The 24,882-nt window shown below is 40.5% G+C and overlaps 1 protein-coding gene across 1 annotated transcript in view; it reads right to left on the reverse strand.

The window, feature by feature from the left end:
* LOC136379576 (actin-like protein 6A) overlaps positions 1-24,882 on the reverse strand; it is a 36,295-nt gene that overhangs the window by 2,927 nt on the left and 8,486 nt on the right. Inside the window, exons 2-13 of the mRNA XM_066346936.1 lie at positions 24,146-24,222; positions 23,808-23,982; positions 22,223-22,323; positions 18,951-19,048; positions 14,043-14,137; positions 13,299-13,405; positions 13,114-13,203; positions 11,956-12,017; positions 10,815-10,929; positions 10,587-10,667; positions 8,523-8,618; positions 164-250 (exon numbers count right to left, since the gene is read on the reverse strand). Coding sequence (XP_066203033.1) covers positions 164-250; positions 8,523-8,618; positions 10,587-10,667; positions 10,815-10,929; positions 11,956-12,017; positions 13,114-13,203; positions 13,299-13,405; positions 14,043-14,137; positions 18,951-19,048; positions 22,223-22,323; positions 23,808-23,982; positions 24,146-24,222 — 1,184 coding nt within the window. The remainder of the gene's footprint in view (positions 1-163; positions 251-8,522; positions 8,619-10,586; positions 10,668-10,814; positions 10,930-11,955; positions 12,018-13,113; positions 13,204-13,298; positions 13,406-14,042; positions 14,138-18,950; positions 19,049-22,222; positions 22,324-23,807; positions 23,983-24,145; positions 24,223-24,882) is intronic.

Consider the following 24,882-nt stretch of genomic DNA (forward strand, 5'->3'; position numbering starts at 1 on the left):
ATTAGGCCCTCTAGTCATTTGACAGTTGTAAAATGCAAAGATAAATGATGAACTAAAGTTATTTTTAGTATTTTTACCAAATTTAGTGTTTTCAGCAGTACATTTAAGATAAATCATTCAATAGAAATTGTTACCTAGTTTTCAAAGCAGTGTATTTACTCACCAGAGAAGCGAGAATAGAGCCACCAATCCATGAACTAAACCTACGTTCCACTGTTGTATTATTTGCGATCAATTTCAACCGCATACTCTAAAATGAAGAGGGAAGAGTAAGTATCATTAGCACCATCAATTAAAACAAGAAACTAAACTTGGGAAATTCAGCTTTGACAACCTTTTTTTATTTTAGGGAGAGAAAATGAGACAGAGAGAACAAAAGACAGGAAGGGAGAGAAATGAGAAGCATCAACTTGTTGCAGCACCTTAGTAGTTCATTCACTGCTTTCTCATATGTGCCTTGACCAGAGAGCTCCAGCCAAGCCACTTACCTCTTGCTCAAGCCAGTGACCTTGGGCTCAAGCTGGTGAGAATGGGGTCATATCTACGATCCCACACTCAAGCTAGTGACTTTGTGCTCAAGCCGGAGGGCTTGCACTCAAGCCGGTGACCTTTGGGTTTTGAACTTGGGTCTTCTGCATCCCAGGCTGACGATCTATTCACTGCATCACCGTCTGGTCAGGAAGACAACTTATTAATGACAGGTTAAAGCACTAATTGTAGGACTGACCTGCGGTGGTGCAAGGATAAAGCTTTGATATGGCATCCTGAGGACTCAAGTTCGAAACCATAGGGTTGCTAGCTTCAGAGCGGGCTCATATGGCTTGAAGTGGGATCATAAACATAATCTCGCCTAAACAGGCGGTGGCGCGGTAGATAGAGCGTCAGACTGGGATGTGGAGGACCCAGGTTCCAGACCCCAAGGTCGCCAGCTTGAGCACAGGCTCATCTGGCTTGAGCAAAAAGCTCACCAGCTTGGACCCAAGGTTGCTGGCTCGGGCAAGGGGTTACTCAAACTGCTGAAGGCCCACGGTCAAGGCACATATGAGAAAGCAATCAATGAACAACTAAGGTGTCGCAAGGAAAAACTGATGATTGATGCTTCTTATCTCTCTTCGTTCCTGTCTGTCCCCATCTATCCCTCTCTCTCTCTCTGTCCCTGTAAAAAAAAACAAAAAACATAATGCCATGATCTCTGGCTTGAGCTCAAAGGTTGCTGGCTTGAGCAATGGGTCACTGGCTTGGCTGGAGCCCCCTGGTCAAGGCACATATGAGAAAGCAATCAATGAACAACTCAGATATTCATTGAGTTGATAATTCTCATGTCTCTCCCTTCCTGTCTGTCTGTCCCCCCTTCTCTCGCTCGATTAAAAAAAAAATTGCAGACTCTTCAACCAAGGAACACTGAAGAAGCCACACCGAGACTGGTAGGAAAAGCGGAAACGTGGAGAGGGCTGCCCAGCTCCCCGGAGCAAACGGCAGCCCGGAGAGACTCGCGTGGCGGGAAGTGACTTTAGCAGAGAGGGGAGGGTCCTGAATCCCAGGAACAAAGCCCCAGCCTGCAGCCCCAGAGCCTAGAAAAGGTGTATGGACAGTATTTAGCTAGAAACAAGACAGGATACTGTTTGTGAGAAAGAGACTGATTTCTCAGACCCAGGATTCTTCTTAAAAGGACCGCGCAGAACACCTCTCTCACAACCACACACCTGAGGCTCCAGGGGTCAGGGAGAGAGGAGAGGACCAGAGTAGCAGGAAGAGAGTGTAATCTAGGAGGCACAGGGAGAAACATTTTGGGAGACAGCCACTCTAACCCCTGGGACGAGTCACTCCCCAAATCAGAAGTGAATATGTCCCCTGGAAACAGCAATACCAGCAAAGGGAAGCAGGACACCAGCCAAACAAGCTCTCCCGCAGCACTCAGAGCAGAGTCGCTTAGAAGGAGGGAGCTTTCAGGACTACAGTAGTGAGTCTTAGGGTGTGAGCTGCAGCACCCCCACCCACACGGCTGAGGGTTCGCCGGAGGGCGGGTGGCGGTGGGACGCGGAAGCGTGGTTCTGTCGGCAAAGGCAAAAGCCGGGTGGCCACCACTGAGGACCAGCTGTGAGCTCAGCCTTGCCCAGCTAGGGAGGAGGGCACGAGCAAAAGTGGTCAAGCCCAGCTGTGGGCCACCTGTAATCTAGCCTGCAGGTGAAGGGCAGGAGCCTCAGAAGGGGTGGAGACCTGCCCTTGAGCAAGGGCTCAGGAGCACAGCCTTGCCCTGCCCACAGAACAAAAGCTTGTGGCCTGACTTGGGAGCCAGCTACTACCACAGAGGTGGAGCCAAAAACCCAGAACAGGCAGAGTCCCACTACACGTGGGCAAGGAGTCCCACCTGGCCTGTGAAGCCAAGGCTTGCAGCCGTCCCAGAGCGGGTTCCTCCTGCAAGGGCGAGGCAGAAGCCTGGGAACAGGAGGAGACCCGCAGCTGAGCAAAGGTGCTCACCACTGCCCTCAGGGCCGAGCATAACGCCACCCACGAGGGCAGAGCAAAGGCCAAGGCCAGAGCCACCAAGGCCTGTACACCCAAGCACGTAACCACAGCCACTCCCGTGAAGGAGAGGCAGAAACCACAGCAATAGCCCCAGTGGGAAGGCACCAGCAATGCCCATAGCCAAACACCCTAGGCAGCAACAGCAGAGAAGGAGGCAGGTCTGCAGACAGACCATACCTAGGGAACAGAGGCCACACCCAGTGGACTCCAGTGGCCAAGACCTTCTTTTACACAGAGAAGATGAGAAGGCAGAGAAATGCAACACAAATGAATCAAGAGAAATCCCCAGAAGGGCCTGAATGAATCAGATATAACCAAATTACCAGATGCAGAGTTTAAAATAACGATTGTTAGGATGCTCAAAGACATTAGAACAACAATAGATGGTCATTACAAACACCTAAATAAAGAGATAGCAAATATAAAAAAGGACATTGAAATAATAAAAAAGATTCAGTCAGAAATGACACATACAATATTAGAAATAAAGAACACAATGGAAGGAATTAAAAGCAGGATGGATGAAGCTGAGAATCGAGTCAGCGACTTAGAGGACATGATAAATAAAGGACCGGCAGCAGACCAGAAAAAAGAAAAGAGACTCAAAAAGTCTGAGGAAACTCTAAGAGAGCTCTGTGACAACATGAAGAGAAATAACATCCACATCATTGGGGTTCCTAAAGAAGAAGAAAAAGAACAAGGGATAGAGACTTTGTTTAAGCATATCATAGCTGAAAACATCCCTCAATTAAGGCAGGAAAACATCTCACCTGTTCAGGAAGCACAGAGAACTTCATTAAAGAGAAACCCAAAGAAATCAACACCAAGACATATCATAACTAAAATACCAAAGCTAAGTGATAAAGAGAAAATATGAAAAGCTGCTAGAGAAAAAAAGACTATTACCTACAAAGGAGCCCCCATAAGGATGACTTCCAACTTCTCAACAGAACCACTTGAAGCCAGAAGGGAATGGTAAGAAATATTCAAGGTAATGCAGAACAAGAGCCTATAACCAAGACTACTTTATCCAGCAAGGCTATCGTTTAAAATTGAAGGAGAAGGCCTGTCCTGTGGTGATGCAGTGGATAAAGCGTCGACCTGGAATGCTGAGGTTGCCAGTTCAAAACCCTGGGCTCGCCTGGTCAAGGCACATATGGGAGTAAAAGCTTCCTGCTCCTCCCCTCATTCTCTCTCTCTCTCTCTCCTCTAAAATGAATAAATAAATAAAAATAGTTAAAAAAATAAAAATAAAATTGATGGAGAAATAAAAAGCTTTCCAGAGGAAAAAAACCCCTCAAGGAATTCATTACAACCAAACCAAGGCTGCAAGAAATGCTAAGGGGCCTGTTGTAAACAGATCAAAGGAGAAAAAGAATATAGCAAAAGAGGAATACAATTTTAAAGAATAAAATGGCAATAAACAATTACATATCAGTAATAACCTTAAATGTAAATGGATTAAATGATCCAATCAAAAGACATAGGGTAGCTGCATGGATACGAAAACAGGACCCACACATATGCTATCTACAAGAGACACCCCTTAAAACAAAAGATGCGCATAGACTGAAGATAAAAGGATGGAAAAAATATTTCACGCAAATGGAAATGAAAAAAAGCTGGGGTAGCAATACTTTTATCAGACAAAATGGTTTTAAAACAAAGGCTATAGTAAGAGATAAAGAAGGTCACTACATAATGATAAAGGGAGCAATCCATCAGGAAGATATAACCATTATAAATATCTACACACCTAATATAGGAGCACCTAAATATATAAACCACACTTTGATGGATTTAAAGGGCAAGATCAACAGCAATACTATAATAGTAGGGGATTTCAATACCCCACTTAACATCACTAGATAGATCCTCAAGAAAAAAAATTAACAAAGAAACAGCAGACTTAAAGGACATACTAGATCAACTTGATTTAATAGATATCTTCAAAACCTTTCACCCTAAAGCAGCAGAATATACATTCTTTTCAAGTGCTCATGGTACATCCTCTAGAATAGACCACATGTTAGGTCACAAACGCGGTCTCAACAAATTTAAGAAGATTGAAATCATATCGAGCACTTTCTCTGATCACAATGGTATGAAACTAAAAATCAACCACAACAGAAAAACTGAAAAATACTCAAACACTTGGAAACTAAATAGTACATTATTAAATAACAATGGGTAAACAAAGAGATCAAAGAAGAAATTTTAAAATGCCCCCTGGTGGGCATGCCGGATGGATCCCGGTCAGGCGCATGTGAGAGTCTGTCTTACTGCCTCTCCGTTTCCAACTTCAGGAAAAAAAAAAAAAAACCAATGACTTACTTCAAAGATATAGAACACATATTCCAAAAATTTATACGGAACCAAAAGAGAACACGAATAGCCTCAGCAATCTTGAAAAGGAAGAATAAAGTGGGAGGTATCACACTCCATTTTACTCAAAACAGCCTGGTGCTGGCATAAGAACAGGCATATAGATCAATGGAACAGAACTGAGAACCCAGAAATAAACCTCATACCTTTATGGACAACTGATATTTGACAAAGGAGGTAAGAGCATACATTGGAGTAAAGATATCCTCTTCAACAAATGGTGTTGGGATAATTGGACAGCTACCTGCAAAAAAATGAAACTAGACCACCTACTTACACCATTCACAAAAATAAACTCAAAATGGATAAAAGACTTAAATGTAAGCCGTAAAACCATAAGCATCTTAGAAGAAAACAGGCAGTAAGCTCTCTGACATTTCTTTTTTTTTTTTTTAATTTATTTATTCATTTATTTTATTTTATTTTTTAGAAAGGAGAGGGAGAGACAGAGAGAGAGAGAGAGAGAGAGAGAGGAGAGACAGAGAGAGAGAAGTGGGGGAGGAGCTGGAAGCATCAACTCTCATATGTGCCTTGACCAGGCAGCCCAGGGTTTCGAACCGGCGACCTCAGCATTTACAGGTCAACGCTTTATCCACTGCGCCACCACAGGTCAGGCATCTCTGACATTTCTTGCAGCAATATATTTGCCAATTTGTCTCCACAGGAAAGTGAACTAAAAGACACTAAAAAGCTTCTGCACAGCTAAAGACAATAAGAACAGAATAAAAAGACAAACTACACAATGGGAGAATATATTTGACAATGCATCTGATAAGGGGTTAATAACTAAAATTTATAAAGAACTGGTAAAACTTAATACCAGAAAGACAGACAATCCAATCAAAAAATGGGAAAAAGAAATGAATAGACACTTCTCCAAAGAGGACATAGAGAGGGCCAATAGGCATATGAAAAAATGCTCAACATCACTAATCATTAGAGAAATGTATATTAAAACCCTGGCCGGTTGGCTCAGCGGTAGAGCGTCGGCCTAGCGTGCGGAGGACCCGGGTTCGATTCCCAGCCAGGGCACACAGGAGAAGCGCCCATTTGCTTCTCCATCCCTCCGCCGCGCTTTCCTCTCTGTCTCTCTCTTCCCCTCCCGCAGCGGAGGCTCCATTGGAGCAAAGATGGCCTGGGCGCTGGGCACGGCTCTGTGGCCTCTGCCTCAGGCGCTAGAGTGGCTCTGGTCGCAACATGGCGACGCCCAGGATGGGCAGAGCATCGCCCCCTGGTGGGCAGAGCTTCGCCCCTGGTGGGCGTGCCGGGTGGATCCCGGTCGGGCGCATGCGGGAGTCTGTCTGACTGTCTCTCCCTGTTTCCAGCTTCAGAAAAATGAAAAAAAAAGAAAAAAAAAGAAAAAAAAAAAAAAAACCACAATGAGATATCACCTCACACCAGTCAGAATGGCGCTCATCAATAAAACAACACAGAATAAGTGCTGGAGAGGATATGGAGAAAAGGAAACCCTTCTGAACTGCTGGTGGGAACGCAGACTGGTGCAGCCACTGTGGAAAACAGTATGGAGATTCCTCAAAAAATTAAAAATCAAACTGCTTTTTTACCCAGCTATCCCACTGTTAGGAATATACACCAAGAACACCATAGCACTGTTTCAAAAGGAGAAATGCACCCCCATGTTTATGGCAGCATTGTTCACAATAGCGAAGATCTGGAAACAGCCCAAATGTCCGTCAGAGGACGAGTGGATTAAAAAGCTTTGGTACATATATACTATGGAATACTACTCAGCCATAAGAAATGATGACATCGGATCATTTACAACAACATGGATAAACCTTGGTAACATTATACTGAGTGAAATAAGTAAATCAGAAAAAACTAAGAACTATATGATTCCATACATAGGTGGGACATAAAAATGAGACTCAAGAGACATGGACAAGAGTGTGGGGGTACAGGGTGGGGGGGAGGAGAGGGAAGGGGTTGGGGGAGGGAAGGGGCACAAAGAAAACCAGTTAGAAGGTGACGGAAGACAATTGGACTTTGGGTGATGGGAATGCAGCATAAGCAAATGTCAAAATGACCTAGAGCTGTTTTCTCTGAACATATGTACCCTAATTTATCAATGTCACCCCATTAAAATTAATCAAAAAAAAAAAAAAAAAAGAATTTGTCTCATGGATAATTCAGGCAGTTAGAAGAATAGTTAAGGATGCTAATTCTGCTTCTCAGGCCACATCCTGCAAAAGGGGCCCCAAGAAAATTGGCGATTTGGCTCCTCTGATTTTGCCAATTGGATTTTAAAAAAATAGGTCAGGAACACCCTGAAATGGAACTAACAGTACAAGGGCATAAATTTAAAGGACTTTTAGATACTGAAGCTGATGTATCTGTTATTGCTAAGCTACATTGGCCTCCTTCCTGGCCCACTCATGCAGCAGCCACAGAATTACAAGGTATAGGGCAGAGTAAATCCCCTCAACAAAGTTCTAGTTTTTTAAATTAGGAAGATTAAGAAGGCCATTCTGGATTTTTTAAGCCTTATGCGCTCCCTGGATGGCCAGTTAATTTGAGGGGTAGAGATGTTTTGAAAAATACGGGAGCCTTGTCAGCCCTAATGGTTTAGTCAGTACTCAGATGTTTGACTGGGGATTTTTGCCTACTAAGGGACCAGGGAAAAAACAATAAGGAATTCTCACCCCCATAGAAATGGCACCCAATACCAGAAGGTGCCATTAGGTGTGGATTAGGGTATCAAAATCTAGCATAGGGGCCTTGGTAGCTCCTGCTAACCCAATAATGCATTGTGCAGACCCAATTACTTGGAAATCAGATAATCCTGTATGGGTAGACCAATGGCCCCTTTCTCAGGAGAAACTTAGGGCAGCTGCTCGATTGGTACAAGAGCAGCTACAGCTTGGGTACATTGAACCATCTAATAGCCCATGGAATATACTTCCATATTTTGATCTTGTTGCCTCCTTGATTATCAAGGGGCATAGGTGACCCTTACAGTTTATAGGTTTTTTTTGTTGTTGTTTTTTACAGAGACAGCGAGAGTCAGAGAGAGGGATAGACAGACAGGAACGGAGAGATGAGAAGCATCAATCATTAGTTTTTTGATGCGCATTGCAACACCTTAATTGTTCCTTGATTGCCTTCTCATACGTGACTTGACCGCGGGCCTTCAGCAGATTGAGTAACCCCTTGCTTGAGCCGCAGGTGGCTCGAGAGCCACGGTTTGCCGACCGGGGCCCTAGGGACTTAAATGCTTGCTCCTCCATGTTCCCGAGAATGCCTGGTTCATGACATCCTCAACTACTCAGCACATTACAGTCAGGTTTTTCCATGTCTCTTCATTCTGGCAGACTGAGCACCTGCGGGGCAGGGCTATGTTTAATAGCTTCAGTCCCCAGCAGACCACAGGTGCTTAGCAATGGAGTCAGTGACTAAAATGAGATTCAAATAGTACAAGAGTAACTAACAAATGCCATCTAGAAAATCTGATTAATTTTACTGAAGTAATACTGCACCAGGCACACATAAACTATCATCAATTTACTGAAAAACAAGCAGTATCGATAAAATGTCACCAGTGGCGGATATATGTGACTGAAGAGTATCACTTCAGAACAAACACAACTTACAGGGGGAGTTTTCTGAGAGAGTTCTCTGTTCAGCCTGTCAGTAAAGCTCTGTATTAACGTGTTTCCTCCAGCCACTATGACACTGCCATAGAGACCCTAGGACACAAAGCAAAAGTAAATTAGTTTCAGTTTCCAACAGTTTTAAAACACAACTACGAATGAGACCGTGTCCGCCACTACAATTTCCCTTTCTTTTTACCTTGCTTTACTTCTATACAGACCTAATACTGGCCGCATATTCCACTCTTTTAGGCAGATTTTAAAACATTAGTATTTGGAGCAGTTATAGATCTCTGCGAATGGGTTTGTAGTTTGTTTTAGTTGTCTACAACTCTGCAGATGATTCTAATATGAATTAAAGTTTAAAAATCACTAACTTAAAGCAATTATTCTAAAACCCATAAAAAATGTATTTACTGCCCTGGTCCATTGGCTCAGCAGTAAAGCGTCAGTCGGGCATGTGGAAGTCTTGGGTGAGATTCCCAGTCAGGGCACACAGCAGAATCAACCATCTGCTTCTTCACCCCTTCCCTTCCCCTTCTTCTCCCCCTTTCTCTTCCCCTCCAGCAGCCATGGCTCAAATTTTTTAGCACGTTGGTCCAGGTGCTGAGGATGGCTCATGGCCTTGCCCCTGGCGCTGAAATAGCTCAGTTACTGAGCAACAGAGCAGCTGCCCCAGTTGGGCAGAGGACTGCCCTGTAAGAGTCTTGCCGGGTGGATACCAGTCAGGGCACACGCAGGAGCCTGTCTCTCTGCCTCCCCACCTCCCCACCTCCCGCTTAATTAAAAAAAATTTATTTACTTAAGAGGTATATTTTATAATGCCTTCAGCTTAGAATGTTCGTCTAATAGTTCTGCTACTTAATATTAGACAATATAACTCTTTAATGATTGTGATGGACAATGTAAACTCAGACAATATCTCTGGAAAAGTACAGCTATCTTTCTCTTTTGGACAGGTGTGCATCAGGACCATATGGTGAGGTTTTACAAAATCCACATGCTGAGGCCTCTCCAAATAAAAATAAATTCCTACTTAGAAGGAGTGCATTTGCCTCAAATCTGCAAGTACATATCAGAAAGTTAAATGCCAGCCTGCTTTTTGAGCGGCCAAGTTTATATTTTAAACAATATTTCAAAGGTGTAAGTCATCTAACTTTTGAAAGACAAAATGGAGTACAGAAGCATCTCCTCTGCCATCAACATTAATTCCATGAGGTTTCACTAACAACAGAAAGCTATCACTCTCTTACAGTAAAAGTTCTTCAGTTCCATTGCTTTCCCCAAAAAGTAGCCTGGAGTTAGCACTAAAAAGTTCCACACTTATACTCCTACTGTGCTAGAAACTAGGTTACTAGATGAAATAAAGAACATTTTTCATAGTCACCCAAAAGTGGTTTTTAACAACATTTTTTTTAAATCCACCCTTAGCTTTTGGCATTATGCTCTAAATAAAAAAATATATCATAGGCAATATATTGACTACAAATTAAACCCGAGTTTAAATATGATATAATTAATGTAATAATCATTTTGGTATTATAGTTAGTATTTAAAACTTGGAAAAGCACAAAAGTATGAAGGAAAGGAAATCATTTATGCTCCTTGTAAAAGTTACATAATTTAAACAACAACTTCTGGAAAAAATAATAAGGAAACTGCACTATAAAAAAGAACAATTACCAATATATATTTTGGTTTGTCACATTTTAGGAAATATCTAGAACTGTCCTAAAGAATTTGGTGTAGATGGAAATGTTCTATCTGCACGGTTACAATGGCTTCTAGCTACAATATAATGCAGCTAGTACAACTAAAGAACCAACCTTAACATTTTTATTTGTTTTAATTTAGATTGCTGCATGTGGGCAACAGATTCACATTGGATACCACAGCTCTAGAGTTTTTCTTTTTCCCTTTTATAGTAAACATCATCTTTTTACATACTCTGCTGCAAAACTGACTTCAAGATTAACGGCCAGTGCTGCCAACTTAAATAATAATGTGGGGCATTTTAGTGCCCTGATGAAACCTTTATAGCATACACAGGAGATTGGCACTTACTGGTCTGATATCAATATCACACATTCCAACACTGGTAGTGACAACATGACTGACTCCCAGCATTGTATTTCCTGATAATCCCTACAACAAAATAAGATGAGTATGACACAGAGAAATTTAAACAATAAAGTGCATCCAAAAAACCTTAGTAGTATATAGGTTTTATAATTATGCAAGATCTCTACATATACAGAAGAATAGGGCTAATTATGAAATAAGCTTTCATACCTTTACATTGGAAGGGTCAAATAATCCTTCAGGAATCTTCAATCGTTCTGCACCAAAATCACAGTTGTAGCCATTGGGGAATTCATAATGAACCGTTGGCATCTGTGCGGCTACTCTGAAAACATACTCAGTGTTAAAGAAAAGACAGAAACAATCCTCTTCAAAAATGATAAACTACTAAAAACTCAACTTATATGAAAGTAAAGTGAGAATTTCTATTTTCTTTCCTTTTTTAGAAGTTTTCTCAGGGTGTCTACAGTGATCTCTATAAAGTCCATGTATATAATAGAAAGTGTATAAATTATTTTGGAATTTTTTTTTTAATGCCAGGTTTCTTTTATCACTGTGGCACAAATTAATTGGAGTACATCTACAACTTAAAAAGAAAATCACAGCACATTTCACATCACGGATGATTTTCTATAAATACTATACTTCATAAATAACAGCCTTAACTGTAACTTTGCCACTGGAGAGGGAGCAGGCCCAGAGCAGGTCTGCCTTGGGCTGGCCAGTGGTGTGCGGGTTCTGGACTTCCTGCAGGAAAGATTTCATAACACAAGTCCAGGTGATTTTTGAGATTACATTAATTAGAGCTGGAAACAGTGAAACAAAGGAAGGGCTCAGGGTAGAAGTAACAGGAGAAAGCCTAGGCAGTGCTCTGCTTTGGATCTCTAGAAACATTATAGGAAAGAAGTGAGCCAAGGCAGGGCTGCTGTTAGCTCACTGAAAAACCAAAGAAAAGGAGAGCCTTGGAGATCAATTCAGGAGCTTAGCCTGTGACGAGCTGCAGCTGCCCATTGCTCCCCAACTGCATGTCTCATGGGGGCCCTTACAGTTTATGAGTGAAGATACGTACCTAAGAAGGAAGCAAGTTGTGAGCGTGCTCCAAAGAGAGCCTGCTCCAATTTTCTTTTAAAATGTTATTCCAATAATAATAATAATAATAATAATAAATGTTCTTTCTTATTTCTTAAAATATCTATTTACCTTTTGACAAGTTAAGTATATTCTATGATTCTTTTTTTACCTACACAAATCAATTCTTTCCTTAGGAAGTATCCAGTTTTTAAAAAGATTTGCTATGAAGGTTTATACGACCTATTAAATTATGTCTTGTAGACAAAATAAGAAAACATACTGTTCATCATAAGTTGAATCTGACACTTGAAGTACTGAAGCTTGAAAGTCCTGGATAACACACTATGGATAAAAATAAAAAAATTTAAGACACAAAGTTATTGAGATTTGTCTTTGTAATCTATACTTTTGTAACATTATCTATAAAATAGTTTTCTTAAGGAAATGGACCATGTTCATGGATGGTTAAGTATATAATTCAAGGGTATAAATCAAAGACCTGAGTATCAAAAAAAACCCAATTAAAAGTATCTGAATTAGAAGCTAAAATGCAGAACATTTCATCACAATCCTGGAACAATGATGAGATAAAAACAACTGTGTACCACAGTCCTGAATAACAAAACCAGTTTCAAAACACTGTTTTTACCATAAAAATTAGCTTAGACGTAGAAGCAAGATTTCATTACCTGAATACATATATAGATAAGCATATCCAATGCACTTGATGTAAGCTTCAGTGACTTTATATAGTGTAAAACAATTTTGAAATTTGCTTTAAAATACATATAACCTCTGGGTGGCTAAGGATAAATCTTGTCTACTATCTAATCAAAATTGGTAATCATTTTCACAATTTTTCCTTGTACCACACACCTACAAAAACCTCTATCTTTAGGTGCCAAAAAGTCAAATACACTATATCTCTGCCATAGTAAATTGACTTTCATATCCTTTTACTTTGAGAAATGAACATCTATCTATGCTATGCCAGGTCGTTTTACTAACCTATCCCAGTCAGTAAGCCCTATGTTCAGAAATACATGTTTAGTAAAGAGGATCTCTCATTGGCTCCTTGCTATAAACAATACTACGTTTTTGTTTGTTTTTATGGCAGACTTATGTTAGGAAAGAGAACATAACAGCCATACCAAGAGATTGCTATAGACATAAACCATTCTCTCCACCAAAAAAGAAATGTCCAGAATAGCATAATATTTGTTTTCACCCCAAAGCCAAAGTTCCTTCCAAGTCTCACCACAATAATCCAAATGAGTATATAGTAGTTCGTTGACATATAAAGCAACCCCAGCCAGAAAAGCTATTAATTCTGTTCATAAAATGCCATTAAAAATGTAAAGATTGAAAACAGTGCTCACATTGTATTCAAAGACTTACAGGCTGTACCTCTTTCATAAAGAGGATAATGGTTACTTACATTACACATGTAATTGTGCCAAGACCTTGTCACCTGTGGCAACTTCTCTTTCCTTTTCCAGTTTGCGGGAGATCCTTCTCGCACAGGTTCCTGAGTACCAAGAGCAAAGGACAGGTTAACAGGGCTCACAACATGAGGTGAAGAGCTGGAGATAAATTCCCAAAAGAATATTCAGTTATACTTACTTTGGATGCAATCATATATGGAGGAATCAGTTCTATATTCATTTCCTGGAAGAGTTCTCTGCACTGCATAGTAATGAAGTCTCCAGCAAGAGGTGATTTCACAATACCTATGAAACAGATTAAACAAGGCTGAGACAGCATTAAATCCAAACAGTTTGGGACAAAATGTCCTTGTGGATTTATACATGAATAATTGACATCCAAGTAGAGTTAACAGAAGTATCCCTCCCAAAAGTACGCACAAAGACATGCATCAGTGCCTGAGCAGGTGGTGGCACAGTGGACAGAGCGTTGGCCCGGGACACTGAGGCCCCAGGTTTGAAACCCCAAGGTTGCCAGCTTGAGCAGTGGATCATAAACTAACCCCATCGTCGCTGGCTTGAAGCCCAAGGTCAACGGCTAGAGCAAGGGATCGCTAGCTTGGCTGGAGCCCCTCCTGCCCCCGTCAAGGCACATATGAGAAAGCAATCAATGAACAACTAAGGTGCTGCAACTATGAGTTGATGCTTCTCATCTCTTTCCCTTCTTGTTTATCTGTCCCCCACACCTCTTTAAAAAAGAAAAAAATAACCCAAAGAAATAAAAAGACATGTATTAGCTTAAAGTCTGCAATACATACCCCAATTTTTAAAAATCTCTTTTAAAAAAGACATTTAAACTGGGTATGTTTTGACAGTACAGTTTTATTATCTGTCTCCTTCTAACAACTAACATTATCTCAATGCAGGCTGATGAAGTAACTACCTTGCTGAAGGACATAGCCATCATGAACTGGAATTGCAGTGGTATGAGTGGCTCCACTGTCCAAAATAAGCCCTGTAGAACGCCCATTAGCAAATCTAGTTTAAAGCATTAAGGAAAATAAGGATCAAGGCTCCTAAAAATGTTTATTATAAAGGAAAGGTTTTATTAAGGTGCTAAAGTGAATCTAGGGGTTAAAATGAGTGTCAGATAATGGCTGACTAAAAATAAATGACAACAGGCAGGACTACTTCCAGAGTGGTGGTATGAGGAACTTGGGGAAACCTTTCTCCCAGAGAGAAACATCTGTTGAATGGTCAAAATAACACAATCACACACGCAAAGTCTCTGGAGATACATCAAAGGGCTTATAACAAATTGAGAATCTCCCCTCCCTCTTTTTAAACAAAATCCACAGAACTTGGTATGAACAGTGGGAGGCTATAGAGTTTGAGCTAGGAACTAAAAATATTGTCACTAACTATTAAAAGTGCCTGACCAGGCGGTGGCGCAGTGGATAGAGTCGGACTGGGACACCGAGGACCCAGGTTCAAAACCCCAAAGTCGCCGGCCTGAGTGTGGGTTCATCTGGTTTGAGCAAGGTTCACCAGCTTGAGCCCAAGGTCGCTGGCTCGAGCAAGGGGTTACTCGGTCTTCTGTAGCCCCACAATCAAGGCACATATGAGAAAGCAATCTATGAATAATTAAAGTGCCGCAATGAAGAATTGATGCTTCTCATCTCTCTCCCTTCCTGTCTGTCTGTCCCTCTCTATTCCTCTCTCTCTCTCTCTCTCTCTCTCTGTCCAAAATAAATAAATAAATATATATATTTTTTTGTATTTTTCTGAAGCTGGAAACGGGGAGAGACAGTCAGACAGACTCCCACATGTGCCCGACCGGGATTCACCCGGCACGCCCACCAGGGGCGACGCTCTGCCCCTCCGGGGTGTCGCTCTGCCACGACCAGAGCCACTCTAGCGCCTGGGGCAGAGGCCAAGGAGCCATCCCCAGCGCCCGGGCCATCTTTGCTCCAATGGAGCCTTGGCTGCGGGAGGGGAAGAGAGAGACAGAGAGGAGGGGGGGGGGGGTGGAGAAGCAAATGGGCGCTTCTCCTATGTGCCCTGGCCGGGAATCAAACCCGGGTTCCCCCGCACACCAGGCCGACGCTCGACCGCTGAACCAACCGGCCAGGGCCAAATAAATTTTAAAGTATTTCAGCAGTGTGGCAGCTGAGTGGCAGTTCCCATCTCCTCAACACAATGGGAAGAGCTAATCCAGGTAAATTCAATAGCCAGTGAATATTGGCATATCCTGTTTTTCACAGCTCTGCCCCAAGCATCTTAAACCAGTTTAGAAATAGGGCCATTCATCTGGCCATCAGTATTTACTGAGCATCTATTATGTGCCAATAACGTGTGATGTTTAATAAAGGAGGAAAGGAGAGAGGCTATTCAGGTATTGTCATTTCTTAAGCACAGGAGACACACAAAGGTGAACCATCTGACTCTGGTCTGAAGGATATCTTGTTTAGGAAAGTAGAAATCAGTAAGAAAAGCTGTAAAAAGAACAGCTCAAGATGCTTTTGGGAGGCGGGGGAGGATATTAGCCAATCCTTGAGATTTCAAGTATAATCTAGGGATGGGGACATGGAGAAAAGGCTGCCAGTCAAGAAAACAGGTGAGGTCAAAGAAATGCAATAGATCTGACTGGGAATGTCACAGTAGATAGAGCATTAACCTAGGACATTAATGTCCCAGGTTCAAAACCCTGTGGTCACTGGCTTGAGAGCAGGCTTGCCAGCTTGACCATGGGGTCACTGGCTCAGCTTGAGCCCAACCCTGATCAAGGAACGTATGAGAAGCAGTCAATGAACAACTAAAGTGAAGCAACTATGAGTTGATGCTTCTCATCTCTCTCCTCTCTCTCCCTTACTCTCTCTCAAAAAAGAAAAAAGAAAAGAAACACACTAGTTCAGTACAGCCTAAAAGAATAAAGGAACAAATATGGAAGATAATTGTGGCTTAAAGCAGGCTGAAATTAATAAAGATTATTAGAGCTGCAGAGTTAAGAATGAGCAAGAAAGGAGGAAGGAAGGGTTGCAGTAATCCTGGAAACAGCCTGCACCTAAGGCAAGGCAAGGGTAGTGGATAGAGAGAAATAAATGGATTTGGGAGATGGTTGGTAAAAAGTTATATAGGTCTTGATAACTGATACATTTGAAGGGTTAAAGAGAAAGATTTCTAGTCTGGGCAACTGGAAGTAAAATGACACACAAAAGGAGAAACTAAATATGAGGAGTGAAGATAGAGTCAGTTTTGAACATAATACATAATGAGTTTAAAAGGTCTATGCAGATAACCAAAAAAAATGTTCTAGTAGGCAGCCGAGACTAGAGCTCACAGGAAAGATCTGGGATACAGATATGGTTAGGAATTTATTGCAGAATACTGGTACCTCAAGTCAAGGAAATTGGTAAATTAAGCCAGAAAGAGCATGTCAGGAGAGATAAAGGGGTAAGGGCAGAAAACCAAGAAATGTGTAGGGATGATCAGAGGTAAGAGGTCTGAGAAATAAACAGCAAGAAAGATATTTAGTGATTTATATTTGCTATTATTGGTACTCTATTGACCTCTGGTCAACAACTGACACTCACTATTAGAACAAACTGATACAGTTAACACCATGCTAAAAAGTGGCATAAACATTTGTGGACCCTCCTACAACAAATGGCAATTATAAAATCTGGGCAAATTACTTTTATTTTTCAAAAGAAATTTTATTTATTAATTTTAGGGGGGGGGAGGAGATTTGTTGTTTCACTTATTTATGCATTCATTGGTTGTGTCCTGACCAGGGATTGAACCAACAACCTTGGTGTAACAGGACAATACGCTAACCAACTGAGCAACCCAGCTAGGGCCTGACAAATTATTTTAAGTGACCATTTTAAGATGCTGGAAAGTGATTAAAAGAGCACTCAAAATTCGGCTAGTATCGATTCTCATAAAGCTGTAACTCAAAGTATTAATAGTAAGAATTGCAATTTGCCGCTCTCTTGCCTGAAAGTGCTCCCAGGTCCATGGCTGTGGCTTGTTAGCAAAGCAGTGGCAGGAAAAAAGCTGGGCACTTAAGGCAGAAACCTCGGAAACTAGAGAAGCACAGATGGGTGTAACCCATAATCGGAGAATAAAATCTACCCAAATCTCTGGCTACCGGTTAAACTACTCCAGCACAGGACTAAATTTAAGGGGGCCCAACACAAATGGGGAGACAGAACAGAGAGTAATCCACTTTTCAAAAACAAGAGCAGTACTCATGAATTCTATGATTTTACTACTTTCTTAACTGGATGTATTCTACACCTATGCAGCTTGGACAGCAGAAAACTGGCCTTCCTTATGAGTTTAAGGTGTCAATAGGACAGAGCCTGTGGCCGGAAGATATGAGAACCCACCTATCATCAATTAAGTCAGATAAAACAATGCTAGTCTTCTTGTTAATAGTTTTGTTTTACAAAATATATTGACCCTTCATAAAAATGTTATTTGTGTTAACAGGTCTGTTTTGTTACTGTAAATGAACCAATAAGTAAATGGTAAATTCTTAGTTTTAATTTGTCCAATAGTAATATTGATAGATATAACCCATATAAACAAAAGCTCTTGGGAATTTTCAGTAATTTGTATGTGTTAAAAAATCCCAAGGCCATAATATTTGACAAGTCAAAACAATGTAGTTCTGGCTGGATAGCTCAGTTGGTTAGAGCATCATCCCAACACTCCAAGGTGGTATGATCCCTGGTCAGGGCACATACAAGAATCAACCAATGAATGCATAAGTAAGTGGAACAACAAATCAATGTTTCTCTCTCTCCCTTCTCTTTCTAAATAAAATTTAAAAATAATTTTTAGAGTAACACTAAGATGTCTTTTTCAATGTGATTCTCTCATAAATATATAAGGGATTTTCCCAGAGGATATGTCATGTGTGATAAACTGCTGACTGAATGCAAAAGCCAGATTGGAGACTTCACCTTCTGCTATTAACTCCAACATTAAAGATATCTGAAAAATGTAAAACAATACTACTCTTTTCATTAATTCTCTTGGTTTTGGAAAACAGCTATTTTTCATTAAAATATTTTACTTATATTAAAACATAATACTTATTATTGATTTACTTAAAATAAAACTAAGTATATAAAATTATAAAGGTTCTGTTTTAATTTCCATTTGGTAAATACTGCCAGATACAATACACACATATAAAAAGTTTTGTGTGGGCCCTGGCCAGTTGGCTCAGTGGTAGAGCGTCGGCCTGGTGTGCAGGGGTTCCGGGTTCGACTCCCGGCCAGGGCACACAGGAGAAGCGCCCATTTGCTTCTCCACCCCTCCCCCTCTCCTTCCTCTCTGTCTCTCTCTTCCCCTCCCGCAGCGAGGCTCCACTGGAGCAAGGATGGCCCGGGCGCTGGGGATGGCTCCTTGGCCTCTGCCCCAGGTGCTGGAGTGGCTATGGTCGTGACAGAGCAACGCCCCGGAGGGGCAGAGCATCACCCCCTGGTGGGCGTGCTGGGTGGATCCCGGTCGGGCGCATGAGGGAGTCTGTCTCTAACTGTCTCTCCCCATTTCCAGCTTCAGAAAAATGCAAAAAAAAAAAAAATTAAATAAATAAATAAATAAAAAAGAATAAAATTAAAAAAAAAAAAAAAGTTTTGTGTGTAAATGTTTGAGAATTGCCGGGCTAAAAACATCATCAGTCAGCAAAATTCACAAATGTGGGAAATTCTATAGGACAAACAATCTACTTCTCTGAACAAGCAAGAACTGGCTCCGTCTTCCTGCTGCGGCACTGTCTTCGGGAGCACCACACTCACTTTTAGAAAGAAGCTAAGCACTACTCTTTCAAGGATACGCTGTCAGAACTGCGGTTTTGCAAAGGAAGAAGGCAGGGATGTTGTAGTGTTCAAACATCAACTCTGTCAGTTTCTCTCTCTTGGCTCTAATGTTCCACTGGAGAAGAGAGAGAAAGAAATACAAGTGATTTGTTGTTTAAAAACTAAAATATGGATTTATTTCCAGAATCATTACAGCATTATATTAACAAAGATGTAAAACATTAAAAACAGAATAAAATATTATGGCAAATAACGCTGGGGAACAAAATTTTTGTTGCATCCACAAAAACACTTGTTCTTACCTAATTCTAGTGTGCTGATCTCAAATCTGACATTAGTTTTTCTCTGTAAGCTATAGCTTTATGCAATACAAGATTTTAGGTTTTCATTATATTATAAAATTTTCAACACTTAGTTTAATATAATAAAGTAAAATGTCTTCTTGGGCATCATCTTTGTGAAAATATAATAATTTATATAATGCAGTAAATACACTAATACACTAAAAGATATGATTGCATCAGAATTTGTCTACAATTTTGAAATAGAACATATTAAAAACTTATTTTAATCATAAAACTGTCGTAAAACTTATTTAAATTCTATTCAGGCAAAAATTTGCGTTTGTAGCTCTTGCGTTTGTGTACTTGTTGAGGACAATCTCGTTTGATGCTCCAGCAGTAGTCTGCTCATCACTAACAGCTCCAAGATTTTCAGGAAACTTATCAAGGTGACTGTTCAGGAAGTGAATCTTAATGCTCATGTTACATCCAATGTCGCGGAAAGCCAACAGCATCCTTTGAAGTTCATGGTTTTCTGCTTTTTTGTTGCCAAGGAAGTTCTTTGTAACTGCCACAAAAGACTGCCATGCTACTTTTTCCTCCTTATTCATCTTGGCAAATTCTTCATCACGTATAAGGGCTCAATTTTTTTTTTTTTTTTTACAGAGAGAGAGTCAGAGAAAGAGAAATAGATAGGAACAGACAGACAGGAACAGAGAGAGATGAGAAGCATCAATCATCAGTTTCTCGTTGTGACACTTTAGTTGTTCATTGACTGCTTTCTCATATGGACAGTGGGGCTACAGCAGAGCGAGCAACCCCTCGCTCAAGCCAGTGACCTTGGGTCCAAGCTGGTGAGTCTTGCTGAAACCAGACGATCCCACACTCAAGCTGGCGACCTTGGGGTCTCAAACCTGGGTCCTCCGCATCCTAGTCCGATGCTCTATCCACTGCGCCACCGCCTGGTTAGGCTGAATTTAAGGTCCATCAAATACACCTGGCTTTTATCTTCTCGAAAGACAAGGCAGGAAAAGCAGAAATAATATGTTGAAAGCATTCACTTTCTCTATTCAAAGCCTGAACAAACTGCTTCATTAAGCCAAGTTTGATTTGAAGTGGGGGAAAAATGATCCTGTCTCGATTAACTACAAGTTCATTCACAATATTTTGCATCCCTACTTCCAGAGCTTCACGTTTCGGCCACTCCTTCTGTGTCTATTGTTTCTCCTGAGCTCGGCTGTCCCATAAACATAGAAAGCAAGGATACTTCGTGAAACCTCTCTGATGGCCTAGCATGAAATTTACCATTTTAAGATCCACACAAATGATCCAGTTATGCTCCTCATACTTCAGGAAGTCAAGGATAATTTTTATATCATTCTTACCAAGTCATTCAATTAGGATTGGCTAAACTGCTGAGGGGTTAATGACTGCTTGGCATCAGAAGAAGACCCTTCAGATTCTACAACCATTTCCTCATGCATCTTATCAAAATACACTTGATCACCATGTTCACTTTCTTCATCCTTACAAGAAATAAAACCATTGAAAATTGGAACTGGGAGTGTCTCAGAGTGTGGGATAGGTTGTATTGCCGAAGGAATATTAGGATATGCGATCATATGCCGTTTTTTCTTGCCGATGCCTTTTGTATGGATCAGACAGAAATAACAGTCACTGCTGTGGTCCTTAGGTTCACGCCAAACCATGGAAATACCATATGGCATTCCTTTGCGTTTTCCTTTTGTCCAGTCACAAAGCATTCCCTCACAATTATGACACACAATATGAGGAGCCCAATTCTTGTCTTGATCGCCAAGGGGAAAATAAGCAATATATGCACGTGTCACAAATGATGAAATATTGCACCTTTGACGTTGAAGTATGTAACAGCCACATATATAACAGAAGGTGTTAGGACTATTCTTACATTTACGCCTACTCGAAGAAGCCATGATTCAATCTTAAAACAAAATAAGAGGGTGTTTTTATCAGATAATATTTCTTACACTTAAAAACAACTACAATTATGTAAAAGTGATGTCTGTAAAACATTAATTGCCTTGTGGTTATGTTCAATCCAAGAGTCGTTGCCCTTTAACTCCAATTTAAAAACCAATGCATGCCATTAACTGTAACAAAAAGAAATTAAAATTGCATAAAAATTAAAGCATGCACCAAAAAACGGATTTCAGATTTGGAATCAGCGATGCAGAAATATATAGAAACAGTTCTAAAACCTCATGCAACAGAAAATGAAAAAAAAAAACTGTTGCCGAGTGTAATCTTCATAATACTATATTCATTTCTATTTCTTTGTAAACAAAATTAATAAATAAATATAAATTAAAATTTGGTTATCATTTAATAAGAGGTAAAATTATCTGCTACAATGAATTCTAGAAATTACCAAGTTTTCAATTAAGAGAATTAGTATTGTTATAAAGTATTATTAAATGTGAAGTGAATCTAGTCATCCAGAAATCTAAGTATGAATTTTAAAATGCCCAAATTTTCATACTTACAGTTGCTACTCATAAAGAAACTAGAGGTTAGAAACAATAACAGAATATTGATAACTTATACAATACCAGAATATTGATAACTTATATATTTCATGAAATACTTCGGTCTAGCAATTTGCATCCCTCATTCAACATTTGACTTCTCTCTTGGAGACCAGATTATAAAGCAAATATGTACTACTACACTTGGAACACAAAGGACAATTCACAAACCAAAATTGAAAGCAGCCTAAGGATTCAAATATTAAATAAATCCATGGAAAAAAATAAACAAATAACTACCAGAATCCATTATGATGCTTTGATAATCTACTTTGAATATATTTTTTATTGAAATAATGAAAGTTATATTATTTAAAAATATATCCCCTTTTTCCTAATTTTCAAAATATAAATTTCTATTCTTTTTTAAAGAAAAAGGAAGAATTCTTCAGACGAATGGGAGAAACAAGAGAAACTTAACAAAGAAAATCTTGCTCCTACCGGTGCTTCTGACATGAGGACAGGATGCAGGCTGGGTTCTGATTTGACATGCATTTTATAGGTATGGTCCAAAATAGCCTGGAAACTATCCCAGTCTTCAACTACAATAGAAAATTAATACCTTGAAAACAATGCTTAGTTGAAGATAAACTGCATCTTTTGAATGATTATTTCTACAATTTAGCATTAAATACTTTGATACACAGACCCTACTTTCTCGACAGTTTCACTTCATAACATGGTACCTTACATAGACATCATCTTTGTTTCTGAACATAGAACTCCTTTTTGCTTTCTTCAGCCCCAACAGTATCACAATCCCAAGACCTGTCCCAAATATAAGTAATGTATCTAATAGACTTAAAGTATCAAATAAATATTATTAAATAAGTACTTATTAGAGGCCTAGTATGTGATCAAAACAGTAAAAGAACTGTGCGAGCTAGACCTGACATTCAAAAACTTTATAATCTATTTCAGAAAATAAAATTAAAAAACAAAAAATATTCAGAGACTAAAATGTGTATCCAATTTAGCTTCCACATGAACATTACATTAAAACTCTTTTCCTGAGTCCGTTTTGAGCTTTTCATGAGCAAATCCAGTGACTATTTCACATTGGTAATTTCTCTTGACCTCTAAATTACTGACACAACTGACAGTTTACAAACGTTTTCTGCCACAGTCCAAAGAAATGTCATTTCTTGTACAACATACTTCTGCAGGCCTAGCAGGATATAGTTCTCAGTCAACAGACATCATAAGTAGTTCTAATTTCGCTCTTCCCTTCCTAAGTGTAAATCTCAATGCCACAGCCAACAATGAGAATCGCTGGACTTCTAAGCTTCCAGAACTTTTCCTTTTGTCCTCCAGAATTTTCTCTCACACCCCTAAATGTTCCTTCCCACTCACCTTCATGGGCACCTTCTTCCGTCTCTATTGGTTATATACACAACAAATTTTCACAAGAAACCCCATCTGCAACCCTGTTCTATTTTAAACCCTTCTGGGTAATATAATGCAGCTTCATGTCTTAAAAGTCTTTCTGACCTATACTCAAACTTTGAACTCACTAACAAATTCATTTACTTGCTGTACAGAAAAGAGTTAACACAGCAGGCCTGAAAAAGGCTTGCTTGCAAGGTTGACGGGTTGGCTGGCATCTGGGAACTTGACTGGTAAACAGTTCCTACATAGCCTGACCAGGCAGTGGCACAGTGGATAGAGCATCGGACTGCGATGCAGAGGACCCTGGTTAGAAACCCTAAGGTCACCAGCTTGATCATGTGGCTGCTGGCTTGGCCCAAGGTCACTGGCTTGAGCAAGGCGGGACTTGCTGTGCTGCAGCCTGCCCCCCCCCCCCCCCCAGTCAAGACACATACAAGAAAGCAATCAATGAACAACTAAGAAGACTAAGGAGCCGCAATGAAGAACTGATGCTTCTCATCTCTCCCCCTTCCTGTCTGTTTGTCCCTATCTGTCCTCTCTCTCTGTCTCTGTCACACACACAAAAATAAATAAATAAAATAAACGTACCAAGTATACTCTATATTTATAGTTATTTACACAGAAAAAAAAATCGTACTTGTCCCATGTTTCATTGGTGAAATGGCCTCCATATTCTCCCTGGGAACACGCAGGGCATTAGTATCTATGTAATAGGTTGGACCGCCTTGCTTGCCTTTATCACCATCGATTTCCATCAATGTGCTTCCATCATCTCTTTCTAACACCATACCAATAGCTGTGGGGAAATCCACCTGGAAGAGTCAAAAACATCATATACTAGTTTTAGCTGCTTCTGTTAAGGAGTCACCCTCCCAACTAATGTCTTTTATCATATTTGAGTCAGTATTTTCCGCATGAATTTCATTTTACAGGAACGGCCCTTATATATCAACTTAACTCTAACATTACACTTACCTTGGGACAGTCCTCACCAGCATAACCAGCTCTCACAGTATAGGATCCAATGTCAAAAACAAGGGCTCCGACTTCATCTGAAAAGATGAGAGGATGATTAGCATTCAAAACTTACCAGTATCGGCCCTGGCCGGTTGGCTTAGCGGTAGAGCGTCGGCCTGGCTTGCGGGGGACCCGGGTTCGATTCCCGGCCAGGGCACATAGGAGAAGCGCCCATTTGCTTCTCCACCCCCCCCCCCTCTGTCTCTCTCTTCCCCTCCCGCAGCCAAGGCTCCATTGGAGCAAAGATGGCCCGGGCACTGGGGATGGCTCCTTGGCCTCTGCCCCAGGTGCTGGAATGGCTCCGGTCGAGGCAGAGCGACGCCCTGGAGGGGCAGAGCATCGCCCCCTGGTGGGCGTGCCGGGTGGATCCCGGTCGGGCGCATGCGGGAGTCTGTCTGACTGTCTCTCCCCGTTTCCAGCTTCAGAAAAATACAAAAATCAACAACAACAAAAAAAACACACACACAAAAAACTTACCAGTATCATATAAAAATTAAGACTATTTAACATGCTTAAATAAGAATATACGTAAAATCTTCATAACATTTAAAACAGGCATTTCATTTACACATTACTAACTTGAACCTAGTTTTAATTTAAACTAGAAATCATTTATTTAAAAATAATGTCATATGTGGTGTACCAGTACAGGTTCAATCATGAAAAAAGATGCTACATTGAAATCGGATAATTTC

The sequence above is a fragment of the Saccopteryx leptura genome, chromosome 8, assembly GCF_036850995.1.
Source record: "Saccopteryx leptura isolate mSacLep1 chromosome 8, mSacLep1_pri_phased_curated, whole genome shotgun sequence".
Taxonomy (NCBI): Eukaryota; Metazoa; Chordata; class Mammalia; order Chiroptera; family Emballonuridae; genus Saccopteryx; species Saccopteryx leptura.